Here is a 22533-nt window from a genome sequence, read left to right on the forward strand (position 1 = left end):
TAGAGAGAGAGAGAGAGAGAGAGTTAAATGAGTCTGCTCTACGCCTTAGCTAACAGTAGGGTGACCAGATGTCCTGATTTTATAGGACAATCCCGATTTTTGGGTCTTTTTCTTATATAGGCTCCTATTATCCCCCACACCCTGTCCTGATTTTTCACCGTTGCTGTCTGGTCACCCTAGCTAACAGCCATTTGGCTTTCAGCTCATGCGCTGCACTAAGCTCCAGAGGTTCCCAGTTCGATCCCACCCACCGACGACCAGTGCCTGTCGGTGTTATAAGTGGGGACTCATCCGGGATTTCAACTGGGAAGACTCTGAAGCTTGGGATGCACTTCCTCAGCTAGGGGAAGTCTGTAACCCACACACCTTCTGGTTGTGCTGTTCTGTCACATCTAGTGGCACCAAGACCACTTAGAGAGAGATTAATGAGTCTGCTAACAGCCAGTTGGCTTTTAGCTCATGCGGAAGAGGATCATGCACTAGGCTCCAGCAGTCCCTGATTTGATCCCGCCCATCGACGACTGGGGTCTGTCAGCATTACATTAGCACGAAATTAAACGTGTTTTTTTTTAAAATATGATTCTTTAACCTGTCAATATAATGTCCCTTGAATTGACTACACTAAAATACTCCGATTACTAGGTGTACCTTAAGGGCACTTTAAAGGTGAGCTGAAAAGAATGTTTAAAGGCATGCTTATGTAATGCTGTGGCACAAGGTTGTAACAGTGTGGCGTGGTGATGTAATGAAGAGGCACAGTGATGCAATAGCACAGCTTGGTGATGTTGCAGGACTATCTTTTGATGTTATGTCGCTGCACAATGAGGTAATGGTGTAGTGACATAACACGGCATGGTGATGTCATGCTGTGGCACAGTGATATAATAATGCAGTGTAAGGCTGTACTGTTCAATGGTGTAATGGCAAAGTATGATCATGGTAGGCTGTGGCCTGGTAATTTTAATGATGCAGTGCTGTTATGTAATTACATGGCATATAATGTCGCATTGCGTTGTAACAGCATGGTGCAGTGATAAAGCAGTATGGCAAGAGAATGAAATGGTGCTATGATACATCACTATAATGCAGCAGTGTAATAGCACAGCAACATGATGTGACAGTCTGGAATAGTGATTGCAAAGAACAAAGCCATGCGAGTCCCAGGATATGAGAGACAAGGCGGTAATATCTTTTATTGGACCAACTTTTGTTGGTAGAAAAGACAAGCTTTCCCTGGCCTCGAGAAGAGCTCTGCAAAGCTGGAAAGCTTGTCTTTTCTACCAACAGAAGTTGGTCTAATAAAATCTAATCTCTCACCTGCCTTGTCTCTGGCATGGTGGTGTCATTCTGGGGCACGCAGATGTCATGATGCAGTGCGCCGATGTAAATATATGGAGCAGGATGTCATGCTTCAGCACAGTGACTTGGGCTATATCTACTCTAGAGAGTACACTGATGCAGCTGCACCGCTGTAAGATCTCTACTATAGCTACTCTAAAGTGATGGGAGAGAGCTCTCCTGTTGACTTAATTAATCCACCCCCAATGAGCAGTGGTAGCTATGTTGGTGGGAGAACCTCTCCGGCGCTTATGTTGGTGTAACTTAAGTTGCTCAGGGGGTGGTTTATTCATACTCCTGAGTGATATAAGTTATAGCGACACAAGTGGTAGCGTAGACATAACCTTAATGGTGTGCAGCCAGAAAGTCTTTGTCTGATGACAATTGAGATATTAGGCTGTAGCTCTGAGATTTAATGGTGAGAAGTAATGATGTGCTGCAATGAGATAGTGATAAAATGGTGTAACTGCATGTCACGGTGATGTCATGTGATGCAAGATACCAAAGTCATGGCATAGACTGGTGATGTCCTGCTACAGTGCGATGGTGAGGTGATGTCATGGGGCAGAGCAGGGATGTCATGCTGCGGTGGGATGGTGAGGTGACGTCATGGGGCAGAGCAGGGATGACATGCTGTGGTGTGATGGTGAGGTGACGTCAGGGGGCAGAGCAATGATGTCATACTGTGGAGTGATGGTGAGGTGATGTCATGGGGCAGAGCAATGATGTCATACTGTGGTGTGATGGTGAGATGATGTCATGCTGTGACGCGGTTACCCCGTGGACTGGCACTTACCTGATGGCTCTTGTAGGGCACCTTAGGCGGCATGGCGGCAACAGTCCCCCGGGCTCCAAGTCTCCAACTCCTGCTCGCTCGCTCCTTTCCCCGCTCGCAACCAGTTGCCGGAAGTTGATACTGGTATCTATGGCAACGGGCCGGAACTCCCTCTCTGCCAATCCAAATTCAGAATGGGATGTGGGCTCCCCCCCGCGGGGAGAGAATGGTACATCCCACCCCGCCGGAAGGGAAGTTCCCAACGAAGGGAGGGGCGGGGCGTTCTTCCCATCCGGGCTCTCGGGCCGGCTCATGAATTATTTATAGTATTTGCCCCCGCCCCCTCATGAATAACGCACGGAGGCCGGGCCGCGTCTCATGAATAATGCAGGAGGAGGCGGGGCGGCGGGTCCCGGACCCGGAAGCGGAGCGGCTGAGTCACCCCGGCAGCGCGGCTGGCTGGGATGAGGCAGCAGCATCAGCAGCGAGCGGCGGGCGCGTCCCTGCGACACTGAGGCGCCCGACCCCGGCCCCGGAGCGACCCGCCCGGGCCGCCCCCGCCCTGCCGGCACCATGATGGAGGAGATAGACCGGTTCCAGGTGCCCACCGTGCGCGCCGAGATGCAGCCGCTGGTGAGGGGCGGGCGGGGCCGGGGCGACCCGGACGGGGGCTGCCGCCGCCTCACGCCTGTCCTCGGGGGGCCCCGCCCTGGGCAGCCCGCGCTGTCACCCCGGGGGGAGGGGTCTAACCCCCGGGGGGGCCCTTCAGGCTGGGGGAGCCCCTTATCCCGCCCCCCCGCCAGAGCTTGGGCCCCCTGGAACTCAGCGGCGAAAGGGGGGGTCCCCCTGGCGTGAGGGGGGGCGCGGCTTCTCCTAGCCCCCACCCATAGGGGGATGTGAGGGGCGGGGGCGCCTGGGGGCAGAGGGGCCACCCACCGGCATCCCCTGCACTTCCCATTACAGGGGGCTCCAGGAGTCCCCCCCGCAGCTGCACCCGGGCCCTGCTCTCCCCGGGGGCCGGGACTGGGGCGCTCCGCCTGTCCCCGGGGCGGGGCTGCTAGCGGGACGGGATGTTTTGGGGTCCCCGGTGTCCGCCTGCCCGATGATGTCATCCCTTTGTAAGCTGCCCGGGGGGGGGGGAGAGACAGCTGCATGTGGGCCCGCAGGCAGCAGGGGTGGGGGCCGCTCTGGTGACGACACCTGGTTGTGCCCGTGTCTGTGTCGCGATTAAACTCTCCCAAATCTCTGAGGCGTGACACGGGGGGGGGGGCAAGATGGGCTGCGTCTTGTCCCTTTAGACCTGCCTTGGTGTCTGGCTGGCTGTGAGCGGAGGTAAGGAAAACCAGGCTGTTATGTAACATCAGGGGCTTGCGACTGGAACAGGACAGCTCTCGTGGTGGTACCCGTGAGCTTGGAGAGCAGGAGTGGGCACTTGCAAGGCTGGTCCTTGCCTGCTGTGGTAGCCGCTGATGATTCTGGACAGGACCCACACACTGACATTTTGCAGTTGTTAGACTGTTGTGAGCATCCAACTCCTTGCTTGCTGCCCCACCTGTTAGTGAGCTGCAGATAATTGATCACCAGGATGCTGTTTTTAATGTTACCTGTCCATCCATGTCCCTGTGCTCTGAGGATAAGCCCAAGTCTTAAGCGCTCAGGTGTACGCCAGAGTGACTCGCATGTTATTCCATGAGGAGCTGTTTATTTTCTCTGAGCAGGAATTGTAGTTGCTTCAGTGATTGTTTCTTACACAATAGGGATAGTTTTCCTTTCCTTGCCCCTAAATGATCATACATCCCTATGCTTATATGCTAAAGACAAAATAAGATTTATTATTTCTTAAAACTTGAATTCGGTGCCTGACTTTTGCATGGATCTTGCTGTGTGCACTTGTATATTTACCGCATGTAGAGGAGGTGTATTTCTGCCTCAAAGCACTTTAATCACAGTAAGGAGCCTTAACTTGCTTATTCTGACTCACAGATTTTACTCAGACATGTGACTTCATTTACATACATTTCTATATCATGGTATAAGGATTCTTTAATGACTTACGTTTTTAAAAATTAAAATGGACTTTTAACAGGCTTTTTTTTTTTTTTTTGCATTTAGCAGCATCACATGTTTTTAACAGCAGCTGCTGTGTCATCCCTGCAACCAGAAATCCTAGTTATTACATGTACATCTCCTCTTACCCTCCCCCATTCAAGAGACTCTTATTATGATCTCCTGAAATTAATACTGTGTACAGGCATACATTTGACAGCATTTCACTACTGTTTGGCATATTGGGGTAAAGGCACAATTATGTTTAGCAGTGTCTGTCTGTCTGTCTTTTAACTTCGTTGTATACCCATCTAGAATAAATCCTCTAGTATTTGGAACGATCTGGTCAGATTAAAATCACTACTTTTTAAAATGTTTACGTATTCTACAAGCAGCCCATTAAGGTGATCAGGATTTTGTGTGTTGGATAGCCTGTCTTGCCACTTTTTTCAATCAGCCAGTTCCCCTGATACTTTTGTGGATCTTCAGTACAGGAACAGGTAGAGAAACACACCTTAAAAGCAGAAATATGTGTTTGTAAAACTGCAAAACTTGACAGTGGAACTTGGGGAAGGCCTGGATTAGAGCAGATGTCTTCAGACTTTCATGGCGTTGACCACATCTTACTAGACGGATGGTCTTGTGGCATACTTCCCCTCCAACTTCCTTCCCAGTTGTGATCATATAACATCCCTGTGGCAGGTATAGCAATTAAATATGTTGAACAGTAAAACGAAATAATTTACTGTGTTTTTAGCTGTCTTTCAATCTGATCAACAAGCTGGAAACAAAGTGTTGGCATAAGGTGAATAACCCATTCTCTGGACCAACATTGGTCAATGGTCTGTCTTGGAAACCTTTAGAGTTAGATGAGCTAATGATATTGGAGACTGACAGGAACGTATCTTAAATAGGATATTTGTATACATGCAAGGCTTTGGAGCAGAGCAGCTCCGGAGCAGTGGAGCTGCAGGTTTTTAGCTGGAGCTGGAGCGGAGCCGGAGCACAGCTCCAAAGCCCTGGTACAACACAGTTCATGCTATGAAGCTGCAGATTATGCTCCATATTAAATTTAATAACAGTCATTCTCTGGGTAAAATTGCACTTAGGCAACTGTTTGCCTGAAGAATCTAGGTACTGTACAAACACACTTGGCTTCTCTATCAAAAAATGCTTTGTTTGCATACAGTGCATGGGTTTATTTCTATAGCGACTGGAAGTGGAAAAGACACTTTTTTAACCCCAAAACTCAGGTGTGATTATATAAACAAAAACAACTGAAATGATGGCTACAGCACAGTAAGACACCCAAGAGAGTTTCTGTAGACCGAGGAATACAGGCCGCCGTGGTTTGATGTTTGCTTAAATGTGTAAAGTAAAACTTGCTGGTGGCTTTGAGTTTCTGAAGTGGAAGGTGGTAGGGAAAGGGGTTTGGCTTGCAATGACAGTTCCTGGTCTCTCATCAAACAATTCCAAACCTGCCTTTCATTTTGTGAGCCCATCATACAGCCTCATACTGAATTGTTTTGATAAGCAAGGCTCATTTCCTATCCTTACTCTCCAGCTGCACAGTGCAGAACACTTGAACGTGTTTGCCCAGGTTTCTCTGCAGCTGGAAAGACGTGTTCTCTCAGACACGAGCACTCTATCTTCCTCTCATTTTTGCCTGTCTCGCGTTTACAGTGCTTTCATTTTCTTTGCTTGGGGTGCTTTCTGTGTGTTATGGATGACCCCCCAGGACCTCTAGGGATCCAGCAATAAATTTTGCATTGGTATTAAAGTGGAGACTTGCTAACTGACTGACTCGCTCAGAATTCTGATTTCCACTGCTCCGGTATGTAAAGGCCATCTCTGGTATCTAATTGCATGAGATCCCAGTATGAAATGTTTGAGAAGAGGTGGAAATAACTTAATTAAAAAAACAAGTACTTCTACAAGTCTCCACCACCAACTACTGTTAAGGACTTATTGGCAGGTTCATTTTAGCACTGAAGATTGTCCCACTAAACATTTTAGAATTGAACGACTTCTTGTTTAGGGCTAAAGACACCCCATCGTACTTCTGAATAATTTCTTATTGCACCCAGTATGTTACAAGATTATTCAGAAAACATAAATCATTGCTTGGTGGACTTATTTATTTTTAAATGAAGGAGCCTGTACCAGTGTTTGAAAGAACCAGCTTAGCCATCATCAGTGGCAGAGTGAAATTGACAAGGCTGTTCACCTGCACTCCCATCACTTTGTGCTTAGTAGCGAAATTAACAAGTTTGTAAAAACTATTGGCAGTACCAGAGAAACAGTCTAAAACTTCACCGGAGTGAGGGGGTTGGGGGGCGACATGGCTGTGAACGCAGAAGCTGGGATAAAGGTACAAAAGCAGACTACACACACAGTAGCTAGTAGGTTCTGCAGTGATGGGGAGTGGATAAAGTAGAGCTGGTTTCTCCCTTTCAGCACCCAGATTTGAGGCCAAGAATTTAGCAAGTTTCAAAAAGGGATTGTACGCTTATGAATATTAAGACTATCCAGAGTAATCATAATTAATTATACATTTTGGAAGAGATGTTAAACAGCATGCTTCAGGGTTTAAGCCAACCTCTAACTGTTAGAGGCCAGGATGAGGTCTAACGTGTGGGGCAGATTACTCCACATCTGCCTACTGCAGGGTTTGTGCGCCTTCCTCTGAAGCAGCCGCTACTGGTCACTGTCAGAAAAAGGGAACTGGACTATTTGGACCTCAGGGCTATTCCAGTATGGAGCTGTTCCTAGGCTGGGATGGCTTAATATCTTTTGCACTTACTAGCTAGTGACTGATGAGAGAGAGCCTTGGTTGGAATCCCAGCAGCTCAGGAGCAGACTAGGTTTCTCACCATAGCATTACCCTCGGACATCACTGGTGGGCAAGGGCTCCCTTCTGCATTTGAATCAGTCTCTGACCAGTACATGCCATTAGTTTTGTGATTCCTAGGTTATATGCTTCTTTCAGAAATAGAGAGACCAGGTGGGTGAAGCAATATCTTTTATTGAGCGAACTTCTGTTGGTGAGAGACAAGCTTTCAAGCTTCACAGAGCTCTTCTTCAGGTGACCTGAAGTTCATCCAATAAAAGATATTACCTCACCCACCTTGTCTGTCTAATATCCTGGGACTGACATGGCTACAACACTCAGAAATATTCAGTTTCATGGCAGTGGAAGATGCTGCCCTATTTAAACAGCCCAGCAGGTTGAAGTGTTCTGCTCAATCACAGAAACAGTTGCAGTGGCAGCATTGCAAGCTTCCTTGACGCACCACTCTATATAGTCTATGGCTTCTCTGGTGAAACCGCTAAAGAGAGACGCACTTGTGGTGGCTTGGTCATCAGGGCCGGCTCCAGGCACCAGCTTACCAAGCAGGTGCTTGGGGCGGCCACTTCGGAGAGGGGCGGCACGTCCAGCTGTTCGGCAATTCGGCGGACGGTCCCTCACTCCTGCTCGGAGCGAAGGACCTCCTGCCGAATTGCCGCCGCAGATCGCGATCGCGGCTTTTTTTTGGTTTGTTTGTTTGGCTGCTTGGGGCGGCCAAAACCCTGGAGCCGGCCCTGGGTTTTATCCACACTTTGGCAGGGTGGATAAAAATCAATGATTTTTTTTTTTAATTGGATTTTTTTTAATTTAAATCGGATTTTTGATAAAATGCTTTTTGAGGGGAAAAAAACTTATCTAAAGATAGTTTTAATTAAAACACATTATAGCTCAAAGATATCTCATCATGGAATAGGGATTATAAATTCTAATTCTATAGTATGAGACAATATATTCATGTAATGTTTAAGAAAAGTTTTGTAAATGACTTCCAATAGTTCATGGATTAGGGACCCAATCTTATGGAGTTCCAGGGGCTTCTGTATAGATTTAAGTTAATCTTTCTATCTACCCAGTGGGACTCAGTGCTCAGTCTAGAAAATACCATCAGAGATGCTTAGTTTTGCAGTTCTCAAAGTGTGGATTTGTCTCTCCAGAGGTAACATGCTTGTTAACAGCAAAAATGTTTTTAAATAAATAAATATGAGAAATAACAGACCTCAACCCTATTGTCCCTCTGCAAATTTGCATACACAGAGTCCATCCCTTACCTCTCTCTAAAACTGCGAAGTTTCAAAAAGTTCAATGAATAGAAGATTGTTGGGGGCGGAATAGATCTGGACAAGGAGAAGAGGTCTGGAGGTAAATGTGAGAAGCGAGGGACATATGCTTGTTTTGTTAAAATATTATATGTTTGCTGTTGAAGAAAAAAAGTCCAGAGTACATAACGTTGTTGTTTTAGTTAAATAAAACAATTGAAATGTCTGCCTGGTGATGTTCTCCTCCTAATACAGCACGGCAAGAAAATCCTCCAAATATTAATGATTAACCTGCTGAATTGGAGATATTTAGGAAGTCATTGGGAGGTGAACTATCTGCTTCAATTACCTTTGGTAAATGAAATAACCAAACAATCATTCATTTTTTGATATAGCTGTAAAACTAATCTGAAAAGTTTTCAAAGTGAATCACTGTTTAAAAATGTCTAGTGTGTACCTTCTGAAAATGAAACCTACATCTAGCTCTGAGTTGTGAAGAATATGTATTAAGGTTATAACAACCAACAAGAATGCACTTTTATGTAGAAATCCATGATTAAATGGAGTCTTCCTGACTGGTGATTTAACTCATGATTTAAATCGATTTGATTTAAATCAAATCTACCCTGCTGTATGGTAATAACTTTTGGCCGTATCCTGTACCAAATCCAAATTGGTAAAAAGCACCACTTCTTAGTTCCTTGCTTGTTCACTTTCATCTCTTGAAAAACATACAAATAAAACAAGAATCAGATGAGTGTCAGGAACAACTCAGTCCAAGAGAAGGACCTTTAGAAGAGTTTTCTTTCCTCTTCTCAGGAAACTTGTATGATAGTGGGGATGAAATCCAAGTAAAGAGAATAATGTTTTATAGTGAAATACTTTCCCTGTACCATCTAATTGTTCACATTTTTGCAGGCTGTTATATAGAAATAGGTGGGTTGCCACCTGGTTGGTTGGTTGCAGTATTTCAGGTGAAAATGAAATAGGCAGGGATGGGTTGTGACCCATAAAGCAGTAGATTCTAAACCTATACATACCTATGCACTGGTGGATTCAGTTGTTATACACTCATGACCGCACTGAACTCCTAGGATGTTTTCTTTCCTTGATCTGGCAGATAACTGCTCCCCAGGGTTTTTAAATTGGATACTAGGAGGGCTGGCAAGTCAGGGCTTAAAAGCTTTCTAAGTAGGAAGTGATCAATTCTGAAAGACCTGTTTCTTGTCTCATTGTGAACATTAAAATATTTTCTAACACTATTGACCCTGGTTCTTATATATGTTTATGGCCATGGAGTACTGCTCACATCCTAAAAGCTTTTCAGAACCTTGAAGTTGCGCATTTTAGTTGAAACAATTGACTTGTAGGGTCTGCATCAAAGTCAAGTATTTTCTCCAAAGGTCTTTCTTTGAGGTATGGTCACTTTCCAGAAGAGAAAATGAAGGCAGAGACATGGACTGACTTGCCCAAGTTCATACAGTGAGTCAGAAGGGGAGCTGAGAATAGAACACGATCTGCCTGACTCCCAGCTCCACCTGCAAGACTGCATTACCTCTTTTAAAACAAGGAAGGTACCTTAGAAACCTGCTTCTTGTCTCTTCCCTTCAAGCAATTCACAAGGCTGATGCAGAGATTTTCCCCTCTCACCGCCCAGACCAAGTTGCCCTTTGTTTGCACATCAAAATCAAACTCCTTGTGCAAACCTTGAATGTGAGAACAACTCTGCCCATTCCTCCTATTGCACTTGCTCTCCTTTCCTCCCGCCCTCAATTAAAAATGAAAACAAAGAATTTGAAGCAGAAATTTAAAATGGACCAAGTTAAAAATCTGATGTACATCAACTGCCTTCTGGATCAGATGGGTAGCATATCAAGTGGGGGTATCCAGCGACTGATACCTGAAGTGAGCATTGAGAACCTTGACAGTAGGAGGGCTGTCTGCCTCTCTGCTCCCTCTTGAAATCCACTAAAAATGTTCCTTTGCTGTAGAGTTTTTGTCAAACATGCTGATTTCTGGACTTCTGAAAATCATCTCCTTTGAGAAGACGGTTATAGTGTATTTGCAGCTCCATCTCTTCAGATTGAGCCACAGAATGGCTGCCACAGTTCTGCCTAAAAACTAATTCACCTTAGCTTGACAGTGGATTGGCCTGAGTCTCCAGTCTGATGTGAAATTAGGGGGCAGGTGTAGCATTTAAAGGCTTTCCAGAAAAAAATATGGCTGTTCTTAGAAAGTTGTCTGAAGCCTTTCCAACCAGTGCACACTCCAAAACTGCAGTTGATTCTGAAGGTTAATTATCACCTGTCTGTCATGGGCTATAGTATGCTGTCTCTTGCCCGCTGACTTTCTAGCGTGACAATAGCTGGAGCTGTAACTGTTGAGCAGGGACTGAGGAACTGACACATCCATTTTGTTTTCCTGGAATAACTTCCATTTACACTGAAGGTTTTAAAAAATAATCTATATCTAATGCTGGTTTTGTTCTAATTATTGAGCATATAGCTGAGATGACCAAACCTTGCCCAGCCCCGGGTTGCATTGGCAACTTGCCGCAAGCTCAAGGGCTGCAGCTAATTAATATAAAATGAAATCAACTCCAGCAGTCCCTGTCTGCTGTGATCAAGGTGGGGCATGGCCTGCTGGGATCTGTAGTCACTGTGGGGAGTTGCTCATTAACAATGAGGTCCGTTGCAGGACTTGTTGCAGAACAGCAGAATTTGGCCCGCAGGCTGTACCCTGGCCAGCCCTGTCATTGAATCCCAAAATGAATCCCCTTTTAGAGTGCCATGCAATCAAGATCATGGGGACTCCTCCTCTCCTCTGTTCAGTATGGATGAGCGCCATGTGAATCCTGCAGACTCTCATGACCCTGCTTGACCTTTTCTACAGATGTGCATTTATAAGATGAGAACTGCAGAATACTGTTGCACACCAAGAAAAAGAATTAAGTTTTAGAATTCAAGCTAGGTACAGTGGGGAGCAATTACAATAGGGAAGAGACTGAGAAAGAAAGGTGGACAATGGCCAGTAGCTTTATTAAGTATAAGCAGATGTGCAAGACGGGACTGTGTGGCAGCATTCTCAGTATTGTCAAGCAAAGACACAAGGAACTGTTAAGGAGGTTGGGCAGGAGGAGAGGCCCTAATATTCTAGCAAGCCTGTTTCCCTTCAACAGTCCCCTTTCTCCCTTCCTGCTGTTACCATATCTCTGTTCTCACACATATCTAGCAATCTCTTCAGACTGTCCTACTTAGAAAGTAACTTATTGTAGGTTTTGATACTGTGAAACGGTTCCGTTCCTGTTGGGTGGTGGGGGAGGAAGGAGAAGACTTCTGATCATGTATGGTTATAAACATTTCCATGGCACTTCTCCCAAAACTGGGGATTTGTTCTGATACACTTAACAAAACTTCCTCTTGTGCTTTGGAGGCTTTTGGCCTCTACTGCAGAGGTGTCTGCTTTTCATTTGCCAGAAGCCAGGAATGGGTGACAGGGGATGGACCACTTGATGTTTACCAGTTCTGTTCATTCCCTCTGTAGCCACTGTTGGAAGACAGGATACTGGGCTAGATGGGCCATTGATCTGACCCAGTATGACTGTTTTTATGCCACAACTGTAGTTTTTGATCTTTGTAGACAAGGCACTATGAAGATTCAGATTTTAAATGGTTCTCCCTGGAGTCTTGTGTACCTCAACCAAACTTTATAATATGCCTTCCCCACTCTGATGCACTCACAACTGAAGGAAACAATCTGTCCCCAGTTCAAACCTCTGCAGAATGCTGACTTGTCTGGTTACCTCAGCATCTCCATGCTGATAAGTTTATTTCACTGTTTGTAGTCATGTCCAGATCTCTCTTTCCTGAGAGGTTACAATTAATGTAGAATCCAGCGATGTGTATCAATGGTTGTCTATTCCTTCCAATATGAGTTACTTCATCTGTCAATTCTGAATTTCATCTATCAAACTGCCCATTCGCTTAGCTTTGTTTAGGTCCCTCTGAAGTTTTTCTCACTCTTTCGTGATCTTGACTAACCAACGTAACTTTCTCATCTGACACCCTACTTCTGTAGACCCTTTTCCAGATCATTGGCATGTATATAATACATTAATCCTAGTACAGAACCTCCTTGTGTCCTGAAGTTAACCTCTTGTCATGTTGAAAACTGGCCAGTTATTCCTGCTCTTCATTTTCTTAGCCAATTTCTATTCCTTGACAGTACTTTATCTTGCCCTAGGATTACTGTTTCTAATAGCTTCTTTTTTTGAAAATCCAAATATGCTGTCAGCCAGTTCTCTTCTATCCACTGTCTTGTGGGCATGCTTTACAATTCTGGTAGATTAGAGAGACATCTTCCTCTACAGAAGCTGCGCTAGTTTGCACCTACGATGTGTTGAGATGGGTGTTCAATAGAAAGCTAATAACTGAAAGCAGAGTTGTATAAAACAATTGTTTACAGTACAGATTATTTGCTTATATAATTATGAAGTGACAAATGCAAAAGGTCAGCAGTTTCCTGGTAATGAAATAACCTGGTTTGTGATTCCCAGGATCAGCCCAGTGCTCCTTTTAAGACAGGTTTATCACCGTTTTTGTTCCCCTGGTAGACTAGCTGATTTTAGTGAGACTTCATATTTTTTGTTAGCTCAGCAACTTCACTTAAATTCCTTCAGAACTCTTGGATGTCTACCAGTTGTTGCTTTTTAAGGCCTTTTGCTCTTGAAATCAATGGGCTCTGGATCAAGTCCTAACTTATCTTTGCCATTTATACATAGGGGAGAGGGAGGAGTTGGGTTCAGCATCCCTCTGGAAAAACTACAGTACTTTTTCTTCTGATCTATTCAGGGATCCCCAGCAGCAATTCGAAACTGACATAATTGGTGGATTTCACTACTACTGATGGGGTTCTCACTAGCAGCCCTGAAACTGACTAGTCTTCAGAAAGTCCTTTCCAATATACGAATGATATGTGCAACATTGACACCACGCCTTTCTCTCTCCCCCCCCATCCCCTAAAAAAAACCCCAACCAACAAAAAATTACCCCGAAACAAATTAACATTAATGAAAAGTACAATAATTAACAAACCCTGAACTCAAACCCTACCCATGCAGAGTTTTTACACCAAAAATGGAGAAGTGCCAGAGACTCCACAAAGTATGCTGGGGACCTTGCTGCTGCTATCGATTTTTATGTGGAACATGCTCAGATACTATGTTAATGGGTTGCAGAATAAAACACTAGGAGTCTTTTGCTCTTCTGAGTCAGTACTTGGCAAAACTATGTGTTCCAGCAGAGGCACTGGAAATATTTTTAGATTCAGGAAGACAGTATTGCATTGACTTTCATTTGGAAGGTTCGCTTTGCATTCATATGGGGTAGTAACTTGATTTTTGTTTGTTTGTTTCTTTTTAAAAAGTGAAATTCTAGTCTAGCAGAATTTAGGCTATGGTCTCTCAGCTCTCAGAGAAAGCTCCCAGCTCACTGTGGGTGAGTGGATTTTTCTACCCTTCAGTAAATCTCCTGTTCCACATGGCTTTTGTACACCTTTTTAGACACTTAAGGTGACCAGATGTCCCAATTTTATAGGGACAGTCCCGATTTTTGGGTCTTTCTCTTATATAGGCTCCTATTACCCCCCACTCCCACCCTGATTTTTCACACTTGCTGTCTGGTCATCCTATAGACACTAGAAGTGCAAAGAAGTCCTTTCTTCCTGCATTTTGCAATATTTGTTCCCATCCTATGTTACTACGTCTGTCTGTTTTCTGCTTCTCATGTAGGATGAATTTGATGCAGAAATAGTAGCTGGCAGATTTTCGGACAGTGATCAATCAAGAGATGAGTACTTGTGTTGATTTATTAGTTCTTACAGATAAACCAAAGGTAGGAAGCCTTTGATTAGGAAGATCGTCCTAACATTCTTAGAAATTTGTAGGAACAAATATTTGTTGCGGGGATAGATTTTTCCCTCAAAGGTTATGGTTGCTCTTCTCCAATTTGTCCACATCTTTCCTGAAATGTGGCACCCAGAATGGGACACAATTCTCCAGTTGAGGCCTAATTAGCCTGGGGAAAAAAACTTCTTTTGAATTAAATTCACATTCAGAGTTGGCCTTTAGTTATTTAACCAGTTGGTTGGGGGTTGTGTAGGGTCTCCCCAGACTTGCATCTTCCTTGCCTCCAAAACAAATTAATTTAAGACCTCACTCTATTCAATTCTAATTAATATCTTGAGGATTGAAGGTGTGTTGTAGGTTGTGAAAAGAAGACCCCGTTATTATTTTCCACCTAGAAGGTGGGGGGGGGGTGAAGATGCAAGGGAAAATATTTACTAACCTTAGGGAACTGAGTGACTAAAGCACAGGACTTGGGGTAGAAATTGGCACTTTATTTCTTCTTCTACCACAGACTTTCTAGGACCCTTGGGTAGATCACTTCAGTCTCTCTGCCTCTAAAATGGCATTCATGTGGGATTTAAGGCTTAAATCATAGAATATCAGGGTTGGAAGGGACCTTGGGAGGTCATCTAGTCCAACCCCCTGCTCAAAGCAGGACCAATCCCCACACAGATTTTTGCCCCAGATCCCTAAGTGGCCCCCTTGAGGATTGAACTCACAACCCTGGATTTAGCAGGCCAATGCTCAAACCACTGAGCTATCCCTCCTCCCCTCAATGGGTATATTGCTTGTAAAGTGCTTAGCACAATATAAATATCTAGGGAGCTAAAAATTCACCGTTTTGGGTGGTGAGGGTAATCTACATAAAAACATGCAGGGTGTAGGCAGGGGTGCTGTGTGCCAACACTTCCTAACTTCTGAGTTCTATATATAACCTGCTACCACTTCATATATAAAGCCCATGTGTGACCCATTCTGTATTCTGTGACTAACCTCTTACAGCGACATCACTAAGATATTAATTTGGCAACTAGTAAACCTCTTGCCAGTTTCAGTTGGCCCCCAGTTCTGTGCTTAGCCTATTAGAAAGAATCTGGGCTAAGATGGTTGAAACTGCTTTGGATCAGCTGTTTGAGTTTCCCCCTGACATTTCCAAAGGAAGTTTTAGGTTGCTTGCCCAGATGCATGCAGTGGGTGCTTCTAAGTTCTCTTGATGGACCCTTCTATTTTTCCTTCTTCTTTAACATCCTTGTGCTTTAAGCTGTGGCCTAGAGACACGTAAAACTGTCCTCACTACTTGTCAATAACTTTTACTTGCCAATTTTCTAAATAAAAAAAGTGGGGGGGGGGGCGGATGGAAGTTGTGTTCCTAAATTCTCTGTCTTCCCTTAGTGTACCTACCCCAAACTCTGAGCATGTTTGCCCCCACCTCATGGGTGAAACCCTAAGCCCTGGATGTGAGCAGGGTGTCCTCATCCTGGGTTCTGTGCACTTGTCTGCAATTGCCTAGCTTAGAGTTCCTGTAGCTTCCCCTCTCTAACTATGGTCTAGGTTAATATGAACAGATTAACCTTTCAGTCTCTGCAGGGTTCATTCTAATAAATCCAGTAGACTTGTCTTTTCTGAGAATCCTAGCAGAGTGGCAGTTCATCTTGCACCTGGCATTCTGTACATGGTGCAAACGAGAGCACAGCTTGTGCATTTCAGTGTACTTTGACACTAAAATTAGTTAGTGTGTCAGTTCTCAGGGTGCCCATGACTGGGTGTCACCTTATTTCCCCTGCCTCCAGGAAGAGAAAGACTTGCTTGTGCTTAAGTAGGTGTCTTCTCCCTGACACCTCTAGTTGGTTTAGCTACCCAAACAATCTCTTCAGGGCCCTCATCTTGCTTTGCAGGTTAACAATAGGTGCACCCCAGTCCTCAAACCCACTTTGAAGCATTCCCCTGTGAAATTTCCCTGCTCCTGTCACTGGCTGTTCACAGTAATATGAGGTAAACTGTCCCCAAAGGGACAGTGCACACACCAGCTTCTTTCATTCAACTGAGGATCAGCTCCTATATGACATCACAGCACTGAGCTTTATTTATAATGAAAATAATCATAAGTTTATTATCAAAGATTAAGATTTAAGAGATGAGTAAGGATAATAGGAACAAAAGGTTACCTATAAAACCAAAGTATAACATGCTTTCTAGAGATGATATTTAATAGACTAACCATCTGTGTAAAACAGCAATTCTCAAACTTCATTGCACCGCGACCCCTTCTGACAACAAAAATTACTACGCAACCCCAGGAGGGGGGACCGAAGCCTGATCCTGCCCAAGTCCCTCCACCCCAGGTTGAGGAGGCAAAGCCAAAGCTCAAGCCCCACTACCCTGGGTCGGGGTGTGCGGGCAAAGCCCAAGGGCTTCACCCCAGGCAGGGGGCCTGTAACCTCAGCCCTGCCACCCAGGGCTTAAGCTGAAGCCTGGGTCTCACTTCCCAGGGCTGAAGCCCTCGGGCTTCAGCTTCCAACCCAGGCAGTGGGGCTCAGGCTTTGGCTTCGGGGCTGGGCCCCAGCAAGTCTAACACCAGCCCTGGTGACCCCATTAAAACGGGGTCATGACCCACTTCAGTTTGAGAACCTCTGGTCTAAAAGCATTCCTATCTCACCCAAATGTCCTTTACAGAGCTTCCAGCTAGAACAGGTTGGGATCCTGTTTTCATGAATGTAATCACACTGCCTGATTATTTCCAAAGGTGCAACATGAGAGAGTGTCATTTTGCCACCACCTTTTATCCCCCCCAAATTCATTGTTGGTCCCCAGAATCCAGCTGACCACTCCCCCCTTCTCCCGGGTTTATTCCCTGGTATGTTGACTTCATGTTGATTTCACGTCCTCCTGTTGACTTCATTGCAAACAGAGCTTCCATTGTGTTGGCTTACAGTGGTTAATTTACACGTGCTCCGAGACAGATGGGGACTAGATATGGCTTTGTCTGGCAAAACCTGTGTGTCAGTCCTTTCTTGGATGTAGACTTTGAAACACATTTTCAGTACGTATACACAACTCCTTAAATAGCATCCGTTCAAACCTCTCACAATGATTGAGGATCAGTATGACACAAGATTTTAGAAGACCTTCATGTGACCCTCTTTGGACATATCCTATGAAAGCAGTATTTTAAGTGTAGTGAGTTGGTCAGGCCCGTCGGGGGGGCGGGAAATGATCAGGGATGGTGTGGGTCCACTGCTCAATGGAGAGGTGAGCTGGTAATGGAAGATGATAGGAAGGTAGAGCTGCTCAATGCCTACTTTGCTTCAGTCTTCGCACAAAAAATAACACCTGACTAGATGATTAGCAAAGTTACCATAGACAATAAAGGAGAAGGGATGCAGATCAGGATAAGTAAAGAACACGTCAGAGATCTTCTGAACAATTTGAATGAATTCAACTCAGCGGGGCCTGATGCTATTCACCCAAGGGTACTGAAGGAATTAGCTGAAGATCTCAGAGCCACTGGCAATAATAGTTGCAAACTCATGGACAGCAGGAGAGGTCCTGGAAAGCTGGAGAAGGACTAATGTATTACTTGTCTTTAAAAAGGGAGAAAAGGAGGAGCCAGGGAGCTATGGACCAGCCAGCCTGACTTCGATACCTGGGAAGCTACTAGAGCAATGCATAAAACATTCAGTTTGCGAGCACCTGGAAGCTGAAGGGGTGATCACTAGCAGTCAGCATGGATTTACTAAGAACGAATCATGCCAAACCTGCTTGATTTCCTTCGTTGACAGGATAACTGGTTTGGTGGATAGGGAGAATGCAGTGGGCATAACATACCTGGACTTCAGCAAGGCTTTTGATGCAGTCCCACATGACATTCTGATAAGTTAGCGGGTTCGGCAGAACTACCATTAAGCGGATACATAACTCGCTAAATAACTGCAGACAAAGAGTAACTATTCATGGAATGAAGTCAGATTGGAGGGAGGTCTCAAGTGGGGCTTCACAGGGATCTGTTCAGGGTCTGATGTTTAACATCTTTATTAATGACCCGGATGTAGGTATAGAGCGCATACTGATCAAATTTGCAGATGACATAAAGGTGGGGGGGTTGCCAATACTTTGGAGGATAGAGCTAAAATTCAGAGGGATCTTGATAAATTGGAGAACTGGGCTACAGACAACAAAATAAAATTCAACAAAGACAAACCAAATGCCCAAATACAGAATGGGGTATAACTGGCTTGGCAGCAGCACTGCCAAGAAAGGATCTGGGAGTTGTGGTGGGTCACAACCTCAACATGAGTCAGCAATGCAATGCTGTTGCAAAAAAACAAATGAAATTTTAGATTGTATTAACAGAGGAATCAAATGCACGTCATGGGAGGTGATAGTACCACTCTACTCAGCACTGGTTAGGTCTCAGCTGGAGTACTGTGTCCAGTTTTGGTCAATGTATAGAAAGGATTGAGGGAAACTGGAAAGGATCCAGACGCGAGCAACAAAGATGATCAAAGGGGTGGAATGCAAGCCATATGAGCAAAGGCTGAAGGAACTAGGCATGTTTTGTTTGGAAAAGAGAAAATTAAGGGAGGACATGATAGCGGTCTTCAAATACTTGAAAGGCGGCCATAAAAAAGATGGAGAAAAGTTGTTCTCTCTTGCCACAGAGGGCAGGACAAGAGGGAATGGGTTCAAACTGCAGCACAGCAGATTTAGATTAAATCTCAGGATAAACTTCCTGACTGTAAGAACAGTGGAACAGACTGCCTAGGGAGGTTGTGGAAACTTCTTCACTGGAGGCTTTCAAAAGGAGACTGGATAGCCATCTGTTTTGGATGGTTTAGACACAACAAATCCTGCATCTTGGCAGCGGGTTAGACTAGATAACCCTTGTGGTCCCTTCTGACCCTGTGATTCTGAGAGTTACTGTTTTACAGAACAGTGACCTGTTTTCCAGTTGGCATCAAGGTGTTCTTAGGGTTACAGTTACATACTCATTAGATCCTGGCTTGTTTATTTGTACGTTCCAGCAGAGAAAACAATCATTGTTTCCTGCCCCAGGTCAACATAAGCTTCTGTAATGTCATGCACTGTATTAATAACAGGAGTACTTGTGGCACCTTAGAGACTAACAAATTTATTAGAGCATAAGCTTTCGTGGGCTACGAAAGCTTATGCTCTAATAAATTTGTTAGTCTCTAAGGTGCCACAAGTACTCCTGTTATTTTTGCGGATACAGACTAACACGGCTGCTACTCTGAAACATGCACTGTATTGTCATGGTGAGAGCAAGTAGATTGATCACTGGCTTCTTAACCGCTTGCTGCAGGTTTTGGAAGCGCCTATGGGACTGGGGAAGGTTACTTTTCTGTTGGCCTCTCCTAGTCCTTGTTTTCTAACAAATTGTGCACTTTTTTTTTTACTGTCGGTCAATTGCTTGTGAGTTAGATCCCTTTCATGTCCCTAAGACATCAGCAAGTGTATTAAATGATTGTCATGATGGGGCTCCCCTTCTTCCCTATCGGCATGACTGTTAATGCAGCTTTAGAGTGGCATTTATTCCTCCACACACCTGCTGTGCATGTGCTAATTTTCTCAGAGTAAAAAAGCGTGAGCTTTCCTCTGTGCCATTTTATTTTCCCCTCTCCCAACTGAATGAAATGAGCTGGGTCACCCGAAGCATGTTGGTACTTGGTGAAATGTTATGGCCTTGTCTACACTTCTAGGGTTTGCCTCTAGAGCTGTACCAGCAAACCTCCTAGTGGAAACGGAGCTTATACTGGCAAAAGAGTTCTTTCGCCATGATAGCTTAAACCAGTTCCCAGAATGGAACTACTATATCAGCAAAAGGATTTTTTGCCAGTAGAACTGTTTACACTAGAACTCTTGTCGATGTGAGATGCAATTTCTATGGGTCTCAGTGGATTGAGTGGCCTTCACCTCTAAAGCTTTGGTGATCTACATCTCCTTGTCAAATGTGTAGTATTCCCACAGCTTTCCTCTGTGCAGTTCTGAGCACGGAACATCATCTTGCTCACTTCTGGCCATACTTTTTCCTTTCTCCCTCTACTATATCTTGAGTGTCTATTTAAATCTCTTTCCTTGGAACATCCGAGGCCACCACCACTTCAGTTGCAGGACAAGGCCTGACTGTGTTTTGCTTGGACACTGGCATTCTTCAACAAAATAGTTCACATGATGTTTTAGTCTTTTCCAAACAAAGTCCGTTTTACTCATTGCTTCAATGCAATTTGTATCCTACAGATGTGGTTTTAAGGGCCATTACTACCAGGTCTCAGTCATGTATTACCATGACTGCAGCTATATTGGTTTCCAGGACTGAAATACCCTTTTTGTGATGTGCGGCTGGAACACTGGAGTCTGGAAATTTATCCATCTCAAAATTCACCCATTGTCACCCCTAAATTAGTCTAATCTGTGGTCTTTTTGTTTAGCTTTTTATCCTCCCTGTTTCTTCTGCCTCTAAAGCCGGTTATTACAGGAATCAGGGCTTTTGGAATTTGTGCATTTCCACAAGCATTTATCTGGAATCCATGTTTAGAGACCACATTGGCATTTTGGTCAGCTAGACTCTGTCTGTCTGGATAGCTCTTCTAATGCATTGTGAAAACTGAAGACTCCTTTGCATCCAATGCATGCTGATGAGTAAAACTTGTAGCTGCTAAAAGGTCTATAAAGGTCACCAGAAGATCTGGTTGATCACAAATTATTTTTTTTGCAAATGTCCTTCAGAACTTGACCACGATTGGAACTTGAAACCCTACTGCAAGATCAAGTAGAATGGCTGGTTGTGGCAAAGTGTCACACTCCACTGAACTTCTCCTGAAAAACTTGCTGTATTGTGAAGTCCCATACAGTAGCTTAACTCTTGGACTTGAGGCTTTGCATTTATAGTTCAAAGCAAACTGTGGTCTGTGGATCGTTAGTGCTTTGCAGAGTTCTTGCTGGTGGTCCTGAGAGATGGAAGATCACATGGTGACTTCTCATTTTCACCTGCTTCTGTGGATCCCTGAACTCTTCAGTGAAAATACTTTCCACGTGTTGATTTCCATGGAAAAAGTTGCTTTGAATTACAGAAATTAGGGCAATGAATGGATCTCTGAGAATCTCTAAGAGATGGTCCATGCTGTGAAAATCAACCTCTGGTCTAAAGAAATTACTTGAGGGATGGGAGAGTGCTTGATTTGGAGTACCAGTCTGCTTCTGAGTTGAATCGGCACAGAACTTCTCCCTTTCTGCAGAAGAAAGGGAGTTTTTGCATACTCCTAAGGGAATTACATTGAGCTTCTGGGAATGAGCTTGTTATAAGAATTTCACATTCAGTGTCTAGAATCTGAGACTTTTTAACTAAGTTTGAAAAAGGAAGTTTCAGAGAACAGTGAAATAAAAATTAGGGTCTGATTTTTTTTTGTTTTTGTTTTGTTTTCCCTCTTCCAGACTTGCTAAGCAACTATGACTCGAGTTGAAGGCAATGGGAATTGCAAATGCTCACTCTGATTTTTCAGAAGTGCTAAGTCTGTAGTGCTGACTACTTGATAAATGCATGGGGTTGTGTAGGGGTTCTTAAACTGACAAAAGGAAGGCATATAAAGATGCATTTTAGCAAGCAAATGGTTTTTGTCAACTGCTGAGCAGTCTGGATGTGAAATGGAAATAAAATGCCAGTAGAGCCAGAGAGAATCGGGAGACGTGGGTTCTATTCCCAACTCTGTAATGGGTACATTGTGTGACTTTTGGACTAGACACGATCATCTATATTGTAAACTCTCTGGAGCAGGTGACTGTCTTATGTGGGTTTCCCAGTGCCTCATATAATGGGCCCCCAATCCTGACTGAGGCATCTTGGCACTACATTATTAAAACCCCAATCTGCTTTGGTAGGGTTACCATATTTTGAGCCTCCAAAAGGAGGACACTCCACGGGGCCCCGCCCACGCCCCCTGCCCCAACTCCGCCCCTTCCCCAAAGTCCCCGCCCCAACTCCGCCCCTTCCCTGCTTCCCGCGAACATTTGATTCGCGGGAAGCCTGAAGCAGGTAAGGGGGGTGTGGGGGGAGGAGGCGCGGCCCAGTCTGGCCCCCCCCCCGGCGTCTCCAGCCTGGGTCGGCTCGGGCTCTGGGGTGCCGGCCCCGGGCCAGCCCCCGGCCAAGCACCCCCGGCCCGCCCAGCACTGCCGGTCCCCGGCCCGGCCCCCGGCTCGGCAGGCCCCGGCCCCCGGCTCGGCAGGCCCCAGCTCGGCACCGCCGGCCCGGCCCCCGGCTCGGCACCGCACCGCCGGCCCGGCCCCCGGCTCGGCGCCCCCGGCCCGGCACTGCACCGCCGGCCCGGCACCGCCGGCCCCGCATGTCCCGATT

At 45.1% G+C, this 22533-nt stretch overlaps 1 protein-coding gene across 4 annotated transcripts in view; it reads left to right on the forward strand.

The window, feature by feature from the left end:
* Positions 1-2677: 2677 nt before the first annotated feature.
* Positions 2678-22533, forward strand: part of FAM219A (family with sequence similarity 219 member A) — a 126529-nt gene continuing 106673 nt past the window's right edge. For all 4 annotated transcript variants that reach the window (XM_065406792.1, XM_065406793.1, XM_065406794.1 and 1 more), the window contains exon 1: positions 2678-2746. In XM_065406792.1, the coding sequence (XP_065262864.1) occupies positions 2687-2746 (60 nt within the window). In that variant the 5' untranslated portion in view covers positions 2678-2686. The remainder of the gene's footprint in view (positions 2747-22533) is intronic.

This window comes from Emys orbicularis, chromosome 6, assembly GCF_028017835.1.
Source record: "Emys orbicularis isolate rEmyOrb1 chromosome 6, rEmyOrb1.hap1, whole genome shotgun sequence".
NCBI lineage: Eukaryota > Metazoa > Chordata > Testudines > Emydidae > Emys > Emys orbicularis.